Consider the following 20,908-nt stretch of genomic DNA (forward strand, 5'->3'; position numbering starts at 1 on the left):
TTTCGTAATCGGTTAACATGATATTGTCAAATAATGACTTTCCATGCTATACTGTAATAATTATGAAATTTAAAAAGTTTAAACACTTTCAAGTATATCTCTTAACAAAATACAAAATTAAAAAGAAGTACATCTCACATCATACCATATTTTTCAATTCTATAACATGTATACATTTCATTAACATATGAGTTTTGTAAATGGTTGTATCTCATATCGGCTATAAAATACAAACGACGAAAAAACTCATCCTTACAACAAAGACCGTAACTTCTCATAATATAAATAATATTTTATTTCATAAACACATATACAAATTTTATAATAATGATATTCGATCATACCCGTGGCTCGCACGGGCCCTTCTAATACTGTGTTATGAGATTCAATCTAAAAAGAACTTCTTATATAAAATTTTGCAATAACCATTGAAAATTAATCATATAATTCTCCGTGGTTGTGTAATAGAATCATACTTATATATTTTATAGTAAAATCAAATTTAGAACTGATTTTTCTTTTTCAACTTTTTACTGTTAAACCTTTTATAAATTCAAATATAATTATTATTTCACATCAGTATTGAATTTTATATTTTTTAAAATAAAATTTTATAATTTCTAATAAGATTTTATAATAGACTCTAGACACGTACTTCTAAATAAAGGGCTTTATCTAGCCACTAAACTACATTATAAATTTATTTATTATAAATAAGACCGATACATGTAAAATAAAGGTATGGGATATGACTATGACTATAACAATTTATCTTCTTTTATGCAACCAATTTATTATTTTAATAATAAGACTCGAGATCTAACTGGAATGCTGTAACAAGTTCAAAATATAGTTCAAACGACGTGAACCAAGGTAAACAATTTATCTTCTTTTATGCAACCAATGAAAATCAATTTCTAAATTTATTATTTTAATAATAAGACTCGAGATCTAACTGAAATGCTGTAACAAGTTTAAATTTATTATTTTAATAATAAGACTCGAGATCTAACTGGAATGCTGTAACAAGTTCAAAATATAGTTCAAACAACATGACTAAGGTAAACCGTAGGAGAGTATAATCATACATTCGGGTTCGCCTTCAGTGGGATTCGAACATGTGACCAAGAGATAGTTATCCATTTTTTAACCAATTGAATCAACTCTTGCGGGGCTCACCTTAACTTTTTAGATTAATTGGTTACTAACATAATTTTCAATTATACATTTTTTTTAAAATAACATTTTTGATGATTTGTCTAAATTTAAATCCGTGCAAACAAAATGTAATGTCAATCAATAAGTTATCAGCCATAGTAGAAAAAGGAAAAGAAAAACACATTTAATTATGTGGTACTGCTGAAGTTGTTGTGACATGAAACTTTTGCATAGAGATAGAATACAATGTGTACAAGAGATAGGGACAGAGATTGTACCTGTATTTTATCATCAAAAATAATGTTACTGACAACAGGGACATGGACAACTACATGCAATGCTGCTTTCTTTTACCAAAATGTTGCTTTAAATCTGTGCAGTTCTGTTCTCCGGCTAAACACTACTGCATGTGTTCCGTCTGCTATTACTTGTTGTAGAAGTAATAATGGCCAGTTTACGGCAGTCAATGCCGGTGAACCGGAGAAAAAGAGTGGTGAGGTAGCTAAGAGCTTAGCGGAGGAGTTGCGGTTTGGAAGCTTAGCGGAGGATGGATTGTCGTATAAGGAGAAATTTATTGTGAGGTGTTATGAAGTTGGAATTAACAAGACTGCTACTGTTGAAACTATGGCTAATTATTTACAGGTATTTTAACTCCCCTTTTAGTTAATTAGAATGAGGTTTTGAGTTTGCATTTTTGACTTGTAGATTTGACATTTTTAACAGTTCACAAAATTAGCTGGTATTTTGTGCTTGACAGAGATTGGGACGTAGTCATGTAGATTAATTATATTAATTTGTGATGTGAGTGCAATTTGGTTCTTGGTTAATCAACCCCAATAATGGGAATTGGAAGCTTAATTTCATGTGTCGGTGTTTGGATTACCGGTTTTATTGTATGGAAATGAGAACCTCATATTTCATCTTGGTAGGTAAATATATCATTGCCTCTGCAGTCTGCGCCCTTTAAGACACCATATTGTTCCCATTTACCCACATTCCCACCAACCATTCAACTGCCCCCTTAGTGTTGTGTTATTTTCAATTGTTTGTGTAGTGCTGTTGGCTGAATTTTTGGTTATGTAGTTCTGATAATTGTGCTATTGTTGTGTGGTGCTTGCCTTTAAGGTTTTATAGGAAGCACAAATTAGGCTTGTTTGTTAACTATGGACTTGAAAGGAAAATGTAATTGTAAACCAAATACAACCCAGGTATAGTAGGGTCTAGCTAGCGAGGGAGGGTGAAATGTATGCAGACCTTACCCTACTCCTAAAAGTTGAGAAAATAACTCTGTCAATCCCCACTCTGTCGGAAATAACTCCGAAGAAAAGGATGAGGTAGCATTGAGTGTAGATGATATATTAGCCGTTATCCTTTCTGTGGGTAATTCCCTATTCAGTTAAACTTCGCAGTTTATTTTCCCAGTGTCCTTTCTTTGATTTTTTCCTGATTTTAATTACTTCCATTTTTTAACTTCTCAATAGATATTTCTTGCTAGTTTAACTGAGTAAAGTAATTACTCCAGACACTTCATTTTTCCCCAAATACTACTTAAATTTCTTTTTGGATATTCTTGAGCGAAGATCGTATATGAGTGACTTTTTTAGCGTGTAATTTGTATATGTACATTTGTCCAGTTAAATTCAGTCATATGCAGAGAGCTGTGAACCCAAACGAAGCCTCAAACTATTGCTTCATGAATTTGTATTTTTTATGTATTAACAAGTAACAACTCTTCATATCTCCTTCTGTTATCCTAAAATGCTATGTGGAACCTGTTACATGTAGTGAATTTACATATTTTGATTGCGTTATGTAGGAGGTAGCATGCAACCATGCTCAGATGGTTGGTTTCTCAACAGATGGATTTTCGACTACAACTACCATGAGAAGATTGAATCTAATATGGGTGACAGCCCGCATGCACATTGAAGTCTACAAATACCCTGCTTGGTAAGATATGGATTTTTGGTATCATAGTTCATGAGCTTTCTTTTAACTGCCATGTTTTATTATTTGTTGGAATGTCAAACAGGAGTGATGTGGTTGAGATAGAGACATGGGGCCAAAGCGAAGGAAGGATCGGAACCAGACGTGATTGGATTATTAGAGACTACTCTAATGGAGAAGTCATTGGAAGAGCAACAAGGTGCATTTCAATTTCTTATATATCAGCAAAATTCAATTAAGTGCCAAAGCTTTAGCAGTCAGAGAATTTACCATCTTACATTTCTAAATTCCCTCTGACCGTTCATGAATGTATCCAGTTTATTGCACATCAATGACAGCATGATCATTTAACAGATACAATATTATGCATAACTTAAACTAATAGATATCATGGACACAGAAATGTAAACAGTTCTGGTTTCTGGCTCCATGGAGATCCGAAATAGTTCCTGACTTAAATCATTACAATAAAGAGCAATGTGTTATTTTTGGGGAAAAAGTGAGAATGTAAATCTGTAATTACTTGCAAGATTAATAATCGCTTTGAGTGCCAAGCCCTTGTAGAGGAAAACTGGAATTGGTATTGATAGAGGTAAAAACTTTCTCAAATAGTTCAATACAGTTTGGGGGGTTGAGCAAATACTGAATTAATGTAGGCTTGGCTGTTGGCAAATCACCTCGCTTTCTGATAATAATAATGGTCATGTGTCAAATCAGTTTGTTTTACCATGTAAGCTAGTGAGGCTTATCTAGATTGGTCACTTCATGCAGGTTCTTACCAATATTTTAGCAGTCTTTTGTAGCAGACATTTCATTCATATATGTGTTTTTTGTTGAAGAGGCCAGTTCTTGCTGGACAGAATTATATTTGTGTGTTTCAGTCGACTTCTTGGTGGTTCTTGCGGATTGACTTTTTGGAAGGTTTTCATTGCAGCAAGTGGGTGATGATGAACCATGATAGCAGACGATTCCAGAAAGTAAGCGATGAAGTCAGAGATGAATATTTAGTTTTCTGCCCAAAAACCCCGAGGTAAGGACATTGTTCTCCAATATGTATTTATACTATCATCTGTTTTTATTTGGCTTGTTGTGCAGATGATAAATATGTATTGGAAATCAAAATAGGCCTCTGGCTAAAAGAAACTGCAAAGTAATTTATTTTATTTTTCTACATATGAATCTCGACGTATTTAGATTTCTGTAATTGATAAGCATTGTACAGTGCCAGGTTAATTTCTGGAGATTAATCTGACTCCACACTTTCATAAAACTTATCTGCCCTCTTTTGTTTTTGATAATATGATACCTTTTTAAATTTTTTGTTTGGGCATTCTGTTGTGTTCTTCTTAGATTCGCATTTCCTGAAGAGGACAATTACAGCTTAAGGAAAATATCAAAGCTGGAAGATCCTGCTCACTTTTCCAGTCTCGGGCTTGCAGTAAGATTTTTGGACCTTGCAGATTCTACTAGAATTTTCCATGCAAACACTAAGTTTTCGACATTGCAGCCACGAAGAGTTGATCTGGACATGAACCAACATGTAAACAATGTTGCCTACATTGGATGGATATTGGAGGTTGGTTGAAATATCTTTTCCTCTTCAATCTAAATTGATATGTAACTGCATGTTCCTTTTGCACATGCACACATATCATTATCTGACATTGTACTCAGAAATATAGTTTTATCAACAGAAACATGCATATGAACATTTGATACCTTTGAGCCTTGAAGCTGCTTTAAGCTAGTGCTATTATAAATTGCTATCTATCTTGCTAATTGGGAACATATATCCTCTCTGACAGAGCATTCCCCAGGAAGTTATCAACACTCATGAACTACAAACGATAACATTGGATTATAGACGTGAATGCCAGCATGATGATGTCGTAGATTCTCTCACAAGTCCCGAGTCGGAGGAAAATGCTGCAGGGACAAAGCTCAAAGTATCTAACGGATATGCTGCTGCTGCAGCAGCAGCAGCAGCAGCAGGCAGAGATGACTTGCTCCCATTCTTACACATGTTAAGATTATCCGACAACAAACTTGAAATAAACAGGGCACGCACTCGTTGGAGGAAGAAAACAAAACCAAGAAACGATATTGTTTAAACTAGAATTCCATCAGAACGAGTAGTATTTGAAGGTAATTTGTTAAAAAATATTCAATTTTCTCAAGCATGATGAACTGTACAGCCGGGTTTCAGCATGCAAAATTAGGACAAATACTTCGCCATGCTACGTGTTATCTTTGTACTTAGAGTTGGATTGCAGTTTTACAGAATGTATTTTCAGCTAAAAAGTTTTTGCAGTTTTAGAAAATCAAGCATGACAGAAGCTACTTGAGGATCCGAATCAGGTTGATAATTGTGATGGTACAATATCCTTCCCAAATATAACTGAAGAAGTAGAAAATTACCGCTATTTGTTTATAAACAGTAGAGAGCTCGGAATTATTTGACACTGGTTCTTTGCCGGATCGAACATACTTGCTACAATGGTTAGTAATTTACTAACCAATAAAAGTTCATTTGATCATGAAAATAGTTTAAGCAGTAAACAATTCAGTTAATTCCATGATCAGTTGCTGTCAGGAAGGACAAATTCAATAGGAAAATGTTAGGCATCTCGAATCTGTTTCAAAAATATTTCTCAATTACTTATGTTTAATCTAGTTAATTAGTAACTTCCCTATAATAAGATAGGATCCCGCATGCATACATATGCGCCCATAAATTAAACGTGACAAGTATTGTGCCACGTTATTGTGGAAAAGATCGGAAACTAATTCAGGGTACCTAGAACTACTCAATTTTATAAAAATCCTAGAAAAGTATTATGAAAGCAAACTTTAAAAATGTCATGACACAACATACAGCCTGAAGTCAAAATCTAATCTCCATATAAACTTCAACTAAAAATAAAACTAACATAATATAACTTGAACATAGAAAATTCTACTACTTTTGGTGCAGAAAATACTACTTTTGGTCCACAGATTTGTATATATCATCACAGGTAATCACCCTGCTTGAGTGTCTTGAGTGACAACCAGCTCTTATATAAATCCAGAAAAAAAAAAGCCACCATGTTGACACCCAATTTCAACATCTGATCTGAAAGTATCCATAAACTCCAGTAAGATAATAGTAATGGACACTGAGAGAGCAACTATATCTTGTACAACCACGCACCCAATCCCAAAGATGAAAACTCACATCAAGTACACGTTGTGATGCAAAATTTCTGCACATGTCAAAATCCAGATGTTAGTGACTCGTAATTGTGGGTAGATTACATAGTGAGGGGGTAGGATTAAACCCATGACCTTGTCAAGGGACGGGAAGGGGTGGGAGTGGTTCTTTGGCACTAGGCTTTAAATTTAATATAAGTAGCATAGTTCCAGTTTAATTATAACCTGGAAAACCAGTCTCCACAAGATTACCAGGGAAAGATCCTGCATATGCCACCACTGGTCCAATGATATTAACACAAATAGGTTTTTGTAGTCAAGCTTACTAGAAGCAAGGACTCACTCAATAATGATATTATCTGACACACAAATGTACAATTGTAAAATAAGCCTATTTCAACCAAGGCAAAAACCAATTACCAGTTACCAAGATTTTCATCCAACTGATAGATAACCATTTACCTGTTACAGGGGTTATCATTTAACTGATTAAGGGAGGAGGCCTCTTTATGTTGGTCAAGTCATCTAGGCTCAACTTAACTCATGTACTTGTCCCACTTAAGTAAACAATATGTTTCTTTAATAAAGTTAGGAATACATCATTGAGGTAGCTTTTTTTTTCCATAATTTTACTTTTCTTTAAAATTTTGAAATATCTACTGATGCCCACATAAACATTGAACCATATTGGTCAAACCACGCCGCAATTTCCACCAAGGAGAACAACTTAATTAGACTTCCAATGTAAATTTAATTTTTGTTATCATTTAGATTAGTGTTCATAAAATACACAACCCTTTAATTTAGAATGAAAGGGAGCTCGGACCTTGCACTCAATTGGCGACGGGAAGATAAACCCTGATGGTGTTTTTCATGCTGATCTTTCCCCTGCAAGTAGGGCATTGACCCCGAACAGCTATTGACGCTCTGATACATTTCTTACAAAATATGTGGCCGCATTTTGTTGACATCTCTTCAACATATGGGCCCATGCAAACAGGACAGGTAGGGGCCACTTTCATACTCAATTCATTCTCATTCTGGCAAAAAAATGAAAGAATTAAAATGACAGTTATCAATTTACTCTACAAAATCTGCCCCATTTCTTACATGAATATATGCATCATGACATCTATGAATAAGTGCTGGGAAAGCAAGTTGAAGGTATATCTCTATACTACACATGATAAATTAATTGGCCTTTCTTTTAGAATTCTAAAAGATGGTTGGCAATCTATAATTATGCTTCAAATTATGAAATTTAATACAATCGAAGTGGGAGTTATTACAAGCAGAGGTACCAATGCACTAGCAAGCCAACATTTCTTTATAGAAGTACTTCAATCACAATGAGGAAACTAAAACCTACAAGAGCAATTTTATGAAATGCCGAGGAAGGGATAGTTGCTTGCATGATGCCAATTTTCGTTTCTATTACTACATTGTTTACAATAAGGTTATAATATGTTCAAAGATGGCATCGCGTCCAGACACATGCAACAAAGAGAGAATATAATAACATAGAACAAACTAAAATAGAGACTATGTTCTCCAGAAAACGAATAATTATAAGTACTAATATTCAGGCCTATTAACATATTCACTTCTATTAATTCTATAAGGGTTGCGAAGGAGCCAGCCAGAATCAGCCTTTTTGTAAATGAGACCACAACAGTTTCCTATATATATACACATACGTTGACCTTTTGTGTTGATTGGATTATTGTAAAATGTAAAGCACTGTGCAAGTGACCTCAGGTCCACAATATTCTTCAGGCATATGTGAACATGACTCGGATTATTTTAATCAATATTTAAATATTGCAGCTGACTTGCAGATAATTGACTACGAATTATTTCTATCAATATTCGAATATTGCAGCTGACTTGCAAATTTTTGACTAGTACTCCCACTGAGATATGGGGAGCCTACTTGAGTTGCTATATCTTAGATGGCAAGATAACTTCTTTCATATGGCAGATAAGGTTACCCTTCCTCACCATAAAAAAAGGCATATTTTTGAAACATTAGCCCGACATCAATGTACTAAATGTAGCGCAAAAGAATTAAGAAGCCTCTTACAATTGACTAGATACTAGATTATAAATATAATCTAAAAAATACTATGAATTAAAGTAGAAAATATCAATATATATTACACACTTGAATGTATGCCTCATAAGACCTGGCACTAAAACTAAATGCACTTGGAGTAAATTACGATATATTATTAGTTTACCATCAATCATAAGTATGAGAAAAAACATACACCGTTGACTAGTAAAAAGGATAGGCTGCTATTACCATAGTCCTGCTACTTCCTTGCGCAATTTGGTTAAAGAGAGCTCTTCTGCGGTTGATGTGATTGTATGTAGAAACCCCAGTCGACTGTCCTTCTGTTAATAAGAAAAACAGATCAGCCCATCAAAGATAGAAAAAAGAAACATACAAGGGAAACTTATACACAAAATATATTATGAATATTTCTAATTCTTGGTTAAAAGATGGAGACAATACACATGTCCAAAAATGTTGAAACCAAAAATTGAAGTCTAACAAACATTATGTCAATAGTTGGTAGTAAAGCCAACAGACATATAAAACCTGGTGCTATTGTGGCTACGAGTCAAAACTATATTTACAACTAAATTATTAGTAATAACAAAGATCAGCCCCTCAAAAGATAGAAAAAGGAAATACAAAACATACAACTAAATTATTTAGTAATAACAAAGATCCCCTCAAAAGATAGAAAAAAGGAAATACAAAACATACATTAAAAAGTATTGCTAATACTTGTTTTAAAGGGGGGGAAGATGCACATATCCACAAATGATAAAAATCAAAAACTGAAGTGTATCAGACACTGTCAACAGTTGGTCAAGACTATATTTAATATCAAGCCACTCAGTAATCATCTCTTTAAAGTTTATCCAGTAATATTATGTTACTTATGTCCATCATAACCCAACAAAAAAAACTGTTTATTTAATTAGCAAAAAAACGTCTTTTTCAAATGGGCCCAAGAAAGACGTGGTTAAATATGAGTTTGTTTATATAATTATATCCAAAGATAAAATCCTTCACCTCTTATTGAGAAGAGAAGAAAAGAATTCTTACATGACATGTGCATGAGACTGGGACAAATCTGTTAAAAGAGAACGAATCTATATAATGCATTGCTCAAGAATGTATTAACAGCTACAGTGGAAGCTTCATTCTATGGTTGAACATTAGAGGCTAGACACCGGTTAGCAACATTGCTAGATATACATTTAATTACCTGATTCTAAATCAATAAAAACAGTTCTTCTACGCTTTCTTCTTGAGTTGTTCCTTGCCTTTGCCTGACATAGAGTTATCAGTATTGTCAGTAGGTATGATTACATGATTAACTAGAATGTGATTACGTTAAATACATAAAGCGTAAAAACATACTTCAGCAAATTCCCTTGGAGACGATAATATAACATCGTCATCATATGCCTCAACGTCAATAATTTGTGCCATAGACCCGTCCTGCTGCACATTCGTACCAACTTGAGATGCAGTGTGAGCTGAAATTCCCATTTGCTGCCCTTGCACCCTGTTCACATGAGAATGTGAAACATTTGAATCCACTTTTATCATCTTCCTCCGCCTTGATTGCCTTACATACGTGATTGGATTCCTTACTTCCTGAGTACTCATGCTGAGGTTGCTCGACTATCAAGAACTACTAAAAATGTTGAGGAGAGTATAAGAATACAATATAGAAGTTTAAAAAAAAGTGAAATAGCATTGATCAAAATGCTTCAAACTGAACATATCAGCTTAGAATGAAAAGTAGAACAACTGCAGTCCAAACTCCAAACATCCTAGAAAGAGCATATCAGTTTCTAAAAAAAAGTAAACTTCAATACAAGAAACTGAACTGAAGGTGGAAAAAGATCAAATATAAACAACAAATTTGGAGGGGATTACCACTACTCATCATCAAATATAACTATAGCCTTCAAAAATTACCACAAATATATGAATTATTAAACCTACCCAACCTAGCGCTCTAGTTATTAGCTCAAATTTAACCTTTCTGTAAAATTACGCATACATTACGTTACCAAGTCATGATTATCAATTTGAAACGAATGGAGACAACCAAAGTAGCATCTTTCGCTATCTTCAGAGTTCGGAGACAAATTTACATAATCATCTCTCCCCAATCAATTAACTAAACTGCACATAAAATTATCTATAACGAACAGCGAATAACAGAGGTAAAATGAACAGATTCCACAATTTCGGGCAATCACAGTCTTAAAAATCACACCTTTTTCATAAAGAAATTTAACCAGTCAAAAAATCCAACTCCAGGCCTACAACACCACCCTAACTACAATGAAACAATCAATTCTGAAATGAAAGAAGACATCCAAAGTAGCATCTTTCTTCTTCTTCCGAACAAACCAAGTACATGATCTAATCTCCCAAATTAATCAACTTCACAACCAAATCATACATACCAATCATCAATAAAGAACTAGACTGCCAACAACAGAGGCAGAATAAACACATTCTACAATTTTAGCCAGTCACATTCTTAAAAATCATCCCTTTTTCATAAAGAAATTTAACCAGTCAAAAAATCTAACTCAAGGGCCTACTACAACACCCTAACTACAATGAAACAATCAATTTTAAAATGAAAGAAGACATCCAAAGTAGCATCTTTCTTCATCTTCCGAAACAGACCAAGTACATGATCAAATCCCCCAAATTAATCGACTTTACAACCAAATCACACATACCAATCATCGATAAGAACTAAATTGCCAATCAGAATAAATACATTCTACAATTTTAGCCAATCACGTTCTTAAAGATTCATCCTTTTTTCATAAAGAAATCTAACTCAAGGCCTACTACAACACACTAACTACAATGAACCAATCAATTCTGAAATGAAAGAAGACAACCAAAGTAGCATCTTTCTTCATCTTCCGAAACAAAACCAAGTACATGATCAAATCTCCCAAATTAATCAACTTTACAACCAAATCACACATACCAATCATCAATAAACAACTAGACTGCCAATCAGAATAAACACATTCCACAGTTTTAGCCAATTACATTCTTAAAAATCATCCCTTTTTCATAGAGAAATTTAACCCGTCCCAAAATCTAACTCAAAGTCTACTACAACACCCTAACTACAATGAAACAAACAATTCTGCAATGGAGACAACTAAAAGTAGCATCTTTCTTCATCTTCAGAAACAAATTAAGTACATGATCAAATCTCCCGAATTAATCAACTTTACTACCAAATCACACATACCAATCATCAATAAACAACTAGACTGCCAATAACGGAGGCACAGAAACACATTCCACAATTTCAGCCCATTATATGCTTAAAAATCATTACTTTTTTATACAAATACATCCAACTCAAAGCCTAATATAGCAACTTAACAACTTTTTGATCTATCAATCAAGAATTAACAAATTCAAACAAATGGGTCATTCTACTATCATCTTAAACCAAATAAAAACAATCACACACCACCAATTGAATAAAGATCAAAACTTTAAATTAAAGCTTCAACTTTTACAAAGTAAAAATTCAAGAAAATACCTGTAAATTAAAGGGCAGCTTCTCTACACGTCTCTTCACAGAAAAAAAGCTCAACAAATAAGCAAATAACAAGATGGGTCATTAAACAAAAAGATTTCTTTTTTTATTCGAAAAAGTAAGAAAAAGAAAAAAAGTACTACCTGAAATTTAGGGAGTTTGATTTGCGAAACTTAGGGAAAGTAAAATAAGATGGTAACCATCAAATTGATACGGTGAGTTATGATTTGTCCAGAAACCGACCAAATTAATAGTGTGGGGCCCTAAAATTGAAAATTATAATTTAATGATTTTTTTGGTGGGTAAGCTTCGAATCTAGTGAGTGGTAACCGATTTATAATAAGTAACGAATTGTTTTTAATAATATATAATTTTTTAAATTTAATTTAAGGTGAAATTGTACAGATTTAAAATTTATATATTTAAATTTTAAATGTATATAATTTGATAATAATAATAAATACACACACGTGTATATGGATAAGTTAATGATATTTTTGAAATAAATGATATTTAAAAAATAATATTAATGATTAAAATATATAATTTTATTGATATTTACATGCTGTTACAAAATAGAATCATGTGTGAAGTAAAAGGTAAACTTTAGTTTGATTATAGTCTTATTTAGTCCGGATTAATTCTATGGATCTGTACGATCTATACTATTATATTAAAAATGAAATATTAAAACTTTGGTTGTTGGTGGTTGGTAATTGTTGATCATTAATCACTAATCGAGAGTCTTTAGATCATATCGACAAGAACGTTATATTTATTCATAAAAATTAGTATTATTTAAGAGGTATAAAGTTCGAATCCTGCCAGCAACATATTAAAATTGTAAAAAAAATTAGTATTCTTTAAGAGGTATAAAATTCGAATCCTGCGCAACATATCAAAATTAGAATTTATAATATATAGTGATATAATATATAGTGATAAAAACAACTGTGTATCGCACGGGTTATATAATAGTTATATTAAAAACGAAATAATGAAAATTTGGTTGGTAGTCGGTCTGTTCACCGTAAATATAGTAATAGATAATATAAAACACTTTCATAAATAGATGAATATTCATAACAGAATTATAATATGTCTAATGATTTTTCGTTAAAATAAAACCCAGTCGGGCTAAAAAAAATATATTATTGATCTAATTTTAAATAAAATATTAAAAAATTTACATATAGTTAGTTGAATTTGAAAAATCGGGCTAAATAAAATGATAGATACTATTGATCCCGCTAAAAATATTATATTATTGGACCGGACTATAACAAAATAGAAATTTGAGGAAATTCGTGCGGTCGATATAAGGTCATCAAACTAAAACAAAATAATACATATCATCCATTCGGTCTAAAATAAATTAATAATCACGCCGGGCTAAAATAAAATAAAATAAAATAGTAAATTAGTAAGTATAATTAGTTAGATTTGGTTGATATAATGGACCTCAAGCTACCACAAAAATTTTACTCTTCAAAAATAAAATTTTACCATTAATTCCGATTTAAACATATTAAACTAATATAAATCTGAACAGAGTTAGTTAGATTCGGTCGGTTAACAACTAATAATAATTCGTATACTATTGATCTGACCCCATCCCAATCACCTCAATCTAAAATTTACCTTTTAATTAAATATAATAATATTTTGTAAACACACTTATAAATATCAATAAAAATTTTAATTTCAATTATTACATTATTTTTTAAAATTGTAGTATCACTAACTTATACACCTATGTGTATACTAATAACTATTATCAAATAATATTATTAAAATTTTAAATAAATAAGTTTCGTAACTTATATTTTTTATTCAAATTAAATTTAAAAAATTATATAATATTAAAAATAATCTGTGCATCGCACGGGTTTTAAGGCTAATAACTTTTATTAGCACAAGGGCCATTATATATACCAAATTCAACTAATTTTATTTAAATTTATTTTAGTTTAATTTATTAAAGTCAGTATTAACAGTAGAATTTATATGTTTTCCCGATTAAAGTGCATATTATTAAGTTTTAGTTGGTCTAATTATTTTCTGATTTTAATTTCACTTTATGCTCGATCAGTTGTATAAATTCTGTTAGCCAGATAAATGGTATAAATTGATCTGTTTTAGTCCGACGATACTATCCTTATAAAAGGATTATCTTTAATTTTATTTTAATGAAATAGTATGAATATAATAGAATTTGAAAAAAAAGCTCGTAATTATATAAACACAATCATTGTACAGATAGATCGACTATAAAAAATTTAATATTTCGACTAATATGGGCGGATCCCGTTATCCCACTCATTTTAAGTCTGAACTCAATCTCACAACCATCAATAGACTTTAATTTTATTTTAGCTCGGATGAATAATATAAGAATTATTTTGAGTTTGAGTTTGATTTTTAATTTTAATTTTAGTGAAGATCAATACTATGCACTACTCATTTCGTCCCATATTACATGTCCTATTGGAAAAAATTAGGCATATTGAGGAAAATGTTAGTTAAATAAGGTTTTCCACCAAATATCCTTATTTAATGCATTGAAAAATGAGAATTGAGCTAAATTTTAAAAAGTCAAATTTTTGAAATAATAAATATAGGGATAGTTTTGAAAAATTACCTTAAATTTGTATTGAAACAAGAGATATACTAGTAATTTGGGACTTTTTTTTCAAAAGGGACATCTATATTAGGACAAAGAAGTATTTTATTTTAACCTCGTGCCCATTAAATTAACCATATCCTAATAATATTTAATTTGTTTAAATTTTATTTTAATCCGAGTGAATATTATTTTTTAAGATCAAATGAATAATATTAATTATTTTGTTTTAGCCTAATGACATTATATCGACTAACAAATTATTTTTAAAATTTTTATTTTGTTCTAGCCTGATTCAATAGTATTTTTTAGCCAAATCATTAGTATTTATTATTTTATTTTAAGCCGAATTAGCAAACTTAAATAACTATATTTAGTGTACTTTTATTTTTCATATACAAGTTGATCAATGCTATAATATATTCTAATCCAGATGAATAATATATATTATTTTATATAAACTCGAGACCATTAGACATATTATAATTCTATTTGTATTTATATAATAAGAATAAGGTAATGATTGATATTTGTCATATAATTGTTTTTTTCCTAATTTCAAAGACATGCAAAATATGGTAAGTTAATAATATATGATTAGGATTACTTATTTACATTTGTGGTGACCTTAGGAAAAATATTTTAAGATTAACTTTAAGATCATTATTCTCTTATATAATTATATTCTAATTTTTTTTTATTTTAAATATGACTTAATTACATGTGACATGACCGACTACTAACCAAAATTTCATTATTTTGTCTTTAATTTAATAATTCAAATAAATAGATATAATTTATTAAGGCTGTCAGTGTATTTATTATAGATTTTAAAAGATTTTTATATCTAAAATCTTGATGTATTTCATTTAGATTCTAAAAAAATAATTAAACAAGGCATTCTAAACTTAAAGTAAGGCGGTATTCAATAAAAAATTGAAAAATTCTATAAAGTCTAGAAGTATTTAACTTATTATTAAAAAAAGTTCATTAAAATCTGCTAATATCAAATTTGGATTTTAAAATATTTATTAAAATCCGATGGTATTCAAAAATCAATAATTTTATTTGTAATTGATAAAATAGAAGATTTTGATGGATTTTCTACTCAATTTTTATCTTCTGGAATCTTAACAATATCAATGAGCTTTTGAAGTCTTCGGCAAAATATTTATTTTCGACAACATTCTACAAAAAAAAATCAACTTCACTAAAATTTGTTTATAATTAAAATCATCAATAATCATTAAAATTTTATAAATTACTACGAATCAATTAAAAAAATTAAATTATGATAAATAACATTATGGAATTCAAATTTTTAAATTTTCATAAATAACATGGCGGATACGATTAAATTGAGAATCTTAGTTAATATTAATTGTGATTGAGGGGAATGTAGCGGTTCCCCTTCAGTTTTTATAATTTTTTTACATTAAATTACAAAATCATGTGAGGTATATTGGCAAATTATTCTTGAATATAAATTAAATTTACTGTAATTTTTTCATTTATTTATATTTAGAAGTGAAAGATTACGCAACTTTATAAATAAATCAATATTATTAAGAAAAATTATCAAAATATTATTTAAATATTTTGAAATTTTAATAAAATCAATGAGACTTTGAAGTATTTGTCAAAATATTTATTTATCCTTTGTTATTATTTATTTATCAGTTCCCTGTATATTATTGTATCCTTTGTTATTATCTATTTAAACTAGATTATAACCTGCGCGATGCACGATTCTCTAAAATTTACTTGTTTTATTTTTTAAAAATTTATAAATTTATTTTAGAATTTTTAATGTATTATCTTGTTACTTTTGATGTTTGTATTTATATTGTTATTATCTTTTATAGCTTATTGCAATATTTTTTCAACAAATATGCAGATATTGAAAGATATACGAATTTTGAATATGATTATTTTTTTGTCATGTATATTATATAGCTATATATAGTAAAATATATAATCATATTACGGTTATACCATTGCATCATATTTTAGTATTTGAGGATTAGTAGAACTGTCCTTTTATATTTATAATTGATTAAATATTTAATAATATTCTATCTAGGACCGTATTCGGAAATTGTATGGTATTCTCGTGTTTGAATAATATTAGAACAATGTGATCATTTTATATTCATGATTGTATTAAGAAATTTTTTAATTAATTTTAGAGGTTTTATTTTTTTCTAATAAGATATGATAAGATATTTTATTATAATTATATTCAGTTTAGGATTCTTACTTCTTTTTGGTTTAAATCTTATATTCAATTCAATCTAGAATTCCGTAAGATGTAATAAAAGTATTTAGAATGCCTAATTCTTTTTGGTTTAAATCTTATATTCTATTCAATTTAGAATACCGTTAATTTTAGAAGGCTTTGTGAAGCATTAAAAGTCAGAATATATTTACACTTTATTATTATATCTAATTTTATAATCTGACGGTTAGGATGTTATCTTTTAAGATTCAACAGTTGAAATTGTTTTGGCAGTACATGGATCATAACTACCAAATATTTGGATGAGATCCCCTTACGCGTATTCTTTTTTTTAAAGGCCAGTTCATTAGAAACAAAAGGTCCCAAATTATAGTAGAGATATTACATCAGAAGGTTCAACGCAACTTAAGAACACAACTGCAATAACAAATATACCTCACGAACTAAAAAACAAACTACTGAGAAACCAAGACAGACAAATGAGGGAAGCCCAAACTGTGACACCCTCAATCTCGGGGTTAGGAAATGAGGACCCACACACCTTTAATTTATTAATTAAATAAGCATAAACCCCGATTACCTACTAACAGGATCAAATAGGATAAAGTATGAGACAAGATTACAACTACCAACCATAAAATATAACTTACAACCCCAAAATAATATTAAATATACATAGTCGATCCCGGTTTGGGACCGACAGATAACCCATTGTATCTTCACATTTCCCTGGCTAAGTGCTTGCTCACTCAAAAACATCACTACCTGCTCTGACAACCAGAAGCCCTCAACACGATAGGGACCACCAGGTACGCTCTTACGAGCAGTGCGCCTAAGCCTGACCATCTTATTACTTAACTGCCATGGTTAGATTAAAACAAAATATATGAGTATAAAACTTAGCAAGTAACTATAAAGCAGTTCTATGATATAAAATCCACAATATACTTTACCAATCTCAGGACATTCTACTTTATCAGATCTAGGTGGCAGATTTCTATCTTTCGGGTTAAGAAAGGGTTATGAAGGAAAAATTTGGGGCTTTCAAGGAACAAGGTTCAAAGCAGGGTGAAAGCCAACATTCATCACAAATCATTATCGTGATCACAAATGATCTTTCAAAAAGAAAAGCGACAATCTTTTCATTATAAGGAATCAGCTATATGATCAACAGAATAAAATCAGGGTTCACAAGTTATAAGCTGCACAATATCGCAATCAACTCTTTTCAAAGCAATATAAACCATTTCATTTTCAAAGAATCAATTACTGAGTAGGAAATTTCAATTCCTTTTTAAAAATCAATATAGAACCCTTGATTGGACCACTTTATCTTTCATTTTATTATAATACGGGTGATCAGCCTGTATCGACCTCCATCCGGTCTTTAAGGTACCAAATGGCATAATTTCAGCCTTAAACTGGACTAGCCCCGCTAGCCTTTTTCAATGACTGGACTAGTCCCACTAGCCTCTTACGTCCAATCCAATCCATCAGGAATTCGTTTGGAAAACCTTGAGTTGGAAAAAGTAGGTTTTCTAAATTCATTTTATCATTACCAAGAATATGAAATTATTCGGACTCTTTCAAGTCGAAACTCATTCTTAAATCCAATTTCAAGAAATCAAAGTTAAGGAAATGAATCAAGGATAAGCAAGGTGCAATTTTAGGGATCTTGAATCAATGATAACAAGGCACTTAAGTTAGAAGAATCAAAACTGTTTCAAGGGTCAATAGGGAATATGGTGATCAAGGAATATAACATCATTACAAGGAATTCGTAAAGGTACTTATAGGGTTTATAACAGTTCATGGTATAACAAATAATTTGAATAGGAAAGATAGGTTACCAAAGGGTCGAATCAATGAGATTATCAATAACAGTTTACAAGATCAAATACAAGGTATCTCAAATCAATAACAGGGGTTCATTCTTTTAACAGTTCAATATTCTACATGGCATGAACAATATCCTCTCTATAACCATTTACACAAGTAATTAGAGTTACTTGCCTGAATTCGCTTTCCTGAAGGTTGAACTACTGCCACCTAGTATACCTTTCCCCTTCCTAGCCTGAATGCCCTCACGCTCTGAATCTATAATAAAAACCAAACCCTTAATCAGTTCTCAATTCTCGTTCCCGGAACGTTCACTCAATACGATAGCTCGGTTATACTCTTGACTCAAACTATACGAGTATAACTTATATACACACATGCACATAGCACATAACACATTCTTTTCTCGTAGCCTTTATATCTTTATATACTCAATAATCAACTTATACTCGTTTTAATCTCGACTATTCTTTAAATCAAATGATTATAACTCTTACGAGTACACGATTCATACACAACTAAATCTTTACGATTATAACTATCACTTATAGCCTTTAAAATCAATCGTCTTAGTTCCCTTTTTCTTTTATTCTTTAATTCGAACCACATACTACAATCAAACAATCAAATCCATAGACATTTACATATACACACCCAATCATTCTTTCGATTATCAAAAATCAAGTTTCATTCTAAGTTTATGTGGCCTACTCGGCCTTATTGCAAATACCAACCACAAAATCAACCTAATACTCACTTAGTTCGTATAAACACATATTCATTCAAAAACCTTTAAAGAATCATTTTCCTTTCTTTCAATTTACAATATTCGAACCATAAATATATATATACAATCAAATTTCTCAAAAATTACACCACGCAACTTTAGTTCTAGCATAATCCAACAATTAAGCTATCACCATTTTCTTATTGATAAAATTCGAACCAAATCATACATATATGCTCACATGCAAATCAAGTTCATGTCTTAATTAAATCAAACACTCATTTTTATCACAATTTTCGAATTACACATCAAAACATCACTTAGTGACTCAAGCTCTAATCAAATTTTCCAATTAAACATGCATGCATTTCACTTAGCATTAAATCAATCTCTTTTAGACCCATTTTCCATTCGGCTAAAATCATAAGTCACAATTCATGGACCAAACAATGACATGCATCACTAGTTCTTCTTTTAAACCAACATGCAATCACAGTTCTCTCTAATTAAGCTTAGTTTACACTAAGATCAAGTCACAAAATCCAATTCCCCTTTTTATTAGTACAATTGCCGAACCAAAACCCCAACATGCAACCCTCAAATTTGATTTCTTAAGCATCCAATCAATTACACAAGTCCAAATACTTTTAAAACAATCATAGCAATCCTTTTATCAATCAACACACTTAAATTTCAAAGGAAGTACAAAACCCTTTTTGAACTCTTCAATAAACCAAGACATGCAAAGGCTACATATAATTTTTAAAGGGCATAAAGCTCAAAAATCACATTAGTACAACTAACACATCATTTTCTTAAAATCCCACCGGCTCTCATTGGATCATGGTCGGTGGTGGTCGAACTTAAGAGTGCCCATAACGGGTCTCCTCTTGAGTTTTAAACCACAAAATCTTTTAAATCTTCTCTTATGATCATATATCAAGAAATCGTATTTCCTTGAACACAACCATAGAGATGCAATTCATAAAACTTACATAAACACTTACATGCAAGTGGTGCTTGAGTAGTATATCGAAAATAGAAGCTATGGATGGTGAGACCTTTGAATTTGGGTGAGTATTTGGTGTTGCATACAAGAGAGAGAAGAGAGATGGAGAGAGAGCCGAGAGAGAGTGTTCGAGAGAGAGAGGAAGAAAGAAAGAGAGGGAGAGAGGGGTGCTCACGGAAAGAAAGAATAAAGAAGGGGGGGTTGAGTTTATATTTGTATTAGGGCCAACGGTAGTTTAGTAATTTACTAATTCCCTTTTTGTTTGATTTATCCTTTCTTTTTACTCAAATAAGATATAAATAGAATATTGAATATATCCCTCTCGGAAAGTCGAAAATTATTGCGAATGACAATTTTAAGACGTAGATCTCGAAATTAGCTTTCCAACCATTACTCATAATAAACTTTTGAGTGTACGGTTGATTTTATATGATTTTCACAAGTTTGTGCTAAATATAGCATTTTATCACATAAAAATCAATTTAAAATACAACGATCATCAATAATCCATCCATCATTTTCAGAAAGTCTCTAGGACTATTTTGAAGATAACATG

The 20,908-nt window shown here is 31.0% G+C and overlaps 2 protein-coding genes across 7 annotated transcripts; one reads left to right on the top strand and one right to left on the bottom strand.

The window, feature by feature from the left end:
• Positions 1-1,358: 1,358 nt before the first annotated feature.
• Positions 1,359-5,388, top strand: LOC141688851 (oleoyl-acyl carrier protein thioesterase, chloroplastic). The gene is made up of 7 exons (XM_074492975.1): positions 1,359-1,800; positions 2,975-3,108; positions 3,191-3,304; positions 4,040-4,135; positions 4,456-4,543; positions 4,613-4,681; positions 4,911-5,388. The coding sequence occupies exons 1-7, from the start codon at positions 1,405-1,407 to the stop codon at positions 5,214-5,216; spliced, it is 1,203 nt and encodes a 400-aa protein (XP_074349076.1). The 5' UTR covers positions 1,359-1,404; the 3' UTR covers positions 5,217-5,388.
• Positions 5,389-5,892: 504 nt separating this feature from the next.
• LOC141692487 (uncharacterized) lies at positions 5,893-12,170 on the bottom strand. 6 transcript variants are annotated; one of them, XR_012562832.1, is made up of 7 exons: positions 11,919-12,052; positions 9,737-10,016; positions 9,582-9,645; positions 8,603-8,694; positions 7,124-7,337; positions 6,299-6,350; positions 5,893-6,220 (listed from the first exon to the last, which is right to left on the bottom strand). XR_012562832.1 is itself a non-coding variant. In XM_074497349.1 (7 exons), the coding sequence occupies exons 3-6, from the start codon at positions 9,986-9,988 to the stop codon at positions 7,131-7,133; spliced, it is 615 nt and encodes a 204-aa protein (XP_074353450.1). In that variant the 5' UTR covers positions 9,989-10,016; positions 11,919-11,951; positions 12,059-12,170; the 3' UTR covers positions 5,893-6,350; positions 7,124-7,130. The 6 variants fall into 6 exon arrangements, 5 of the variants coding, with proteins under 5 accessions (XP_074353450.1, XP_074353451.1, XP_074353453.1 ...); XM_074497349.1 differs by adding an exon at positions 12,059-12,170 and having other exon boundaries at positions 5,893-6,350; positions 11,919-11,951; XM_074497350.1 differs by adding an exon at positions 12,059-12,151 and having other exon boundaries at positions 5,893-6,350; positions 9,737-10,013; positions 11,919-11,951.
• Between the last annotated feature and the right edge of the window lie 8,738 nt (positions 12,171-20,908).

This window comes from Apium graveolens, chromosome 10 (genome assembly GCF_009905375.1).
Source record: "Apium graveolens cultivar Ventura chromosome 10, ASM990537v1, whole genome shotgun sequence".
In the NCBI taxonomy this organism is placed as follows: Eukaryota; Viridiplantae; Streptophyta; class Magnoliopsida; order Apiales; family Apiaceae; genus Apium; species Apium graveolens.

Bases quoted from the DNA above. Each gene is read 5' to 3' on its own strand.
- LOC141688851 (XM_074492975.1), top strand. From the start codon at position 1,405: ATGTGTACAAGAGATAGGGACAGAGATTGTACCTGTATTTTATCATCA. The intron at 1,801-2,974 runs GTATTTTAACTC...TGCGTTATGTAG, and splicing joins CTATGGCTAATTATTTACAG to GAGGTAGCATGCAACCATGC. The intron at 4,682-4,910 runs GTTGGTTGAAAT...CCTCTCTGACAG, and splicing joins ACATTGGATGGATATTGGAG to AGCATTCCCCAGGAAGTTAT.
- LOC141692487 (XM_074497349.1), bottom strand. From the start codon at position 9,988: ATGAGTACTCAGGAAGTAAGGAATCCAATCACGTATGTAAGGCAATCA. The intron at 9,646-9,736 runs GTATGTTTTTAC...ACTCTATGTCAG, and splicing joins CTCCAAGGGAATTTGCTGAA to GCAAAGGCAAGGAACAACTC. The intron at 7,338-8,602 runs GTAATAGCAGCC...TTTTTTTGCCAG, and splicing joins AAGGAAGTAGCAGGACTATG to AATGAGAATGAATTGAGTAT.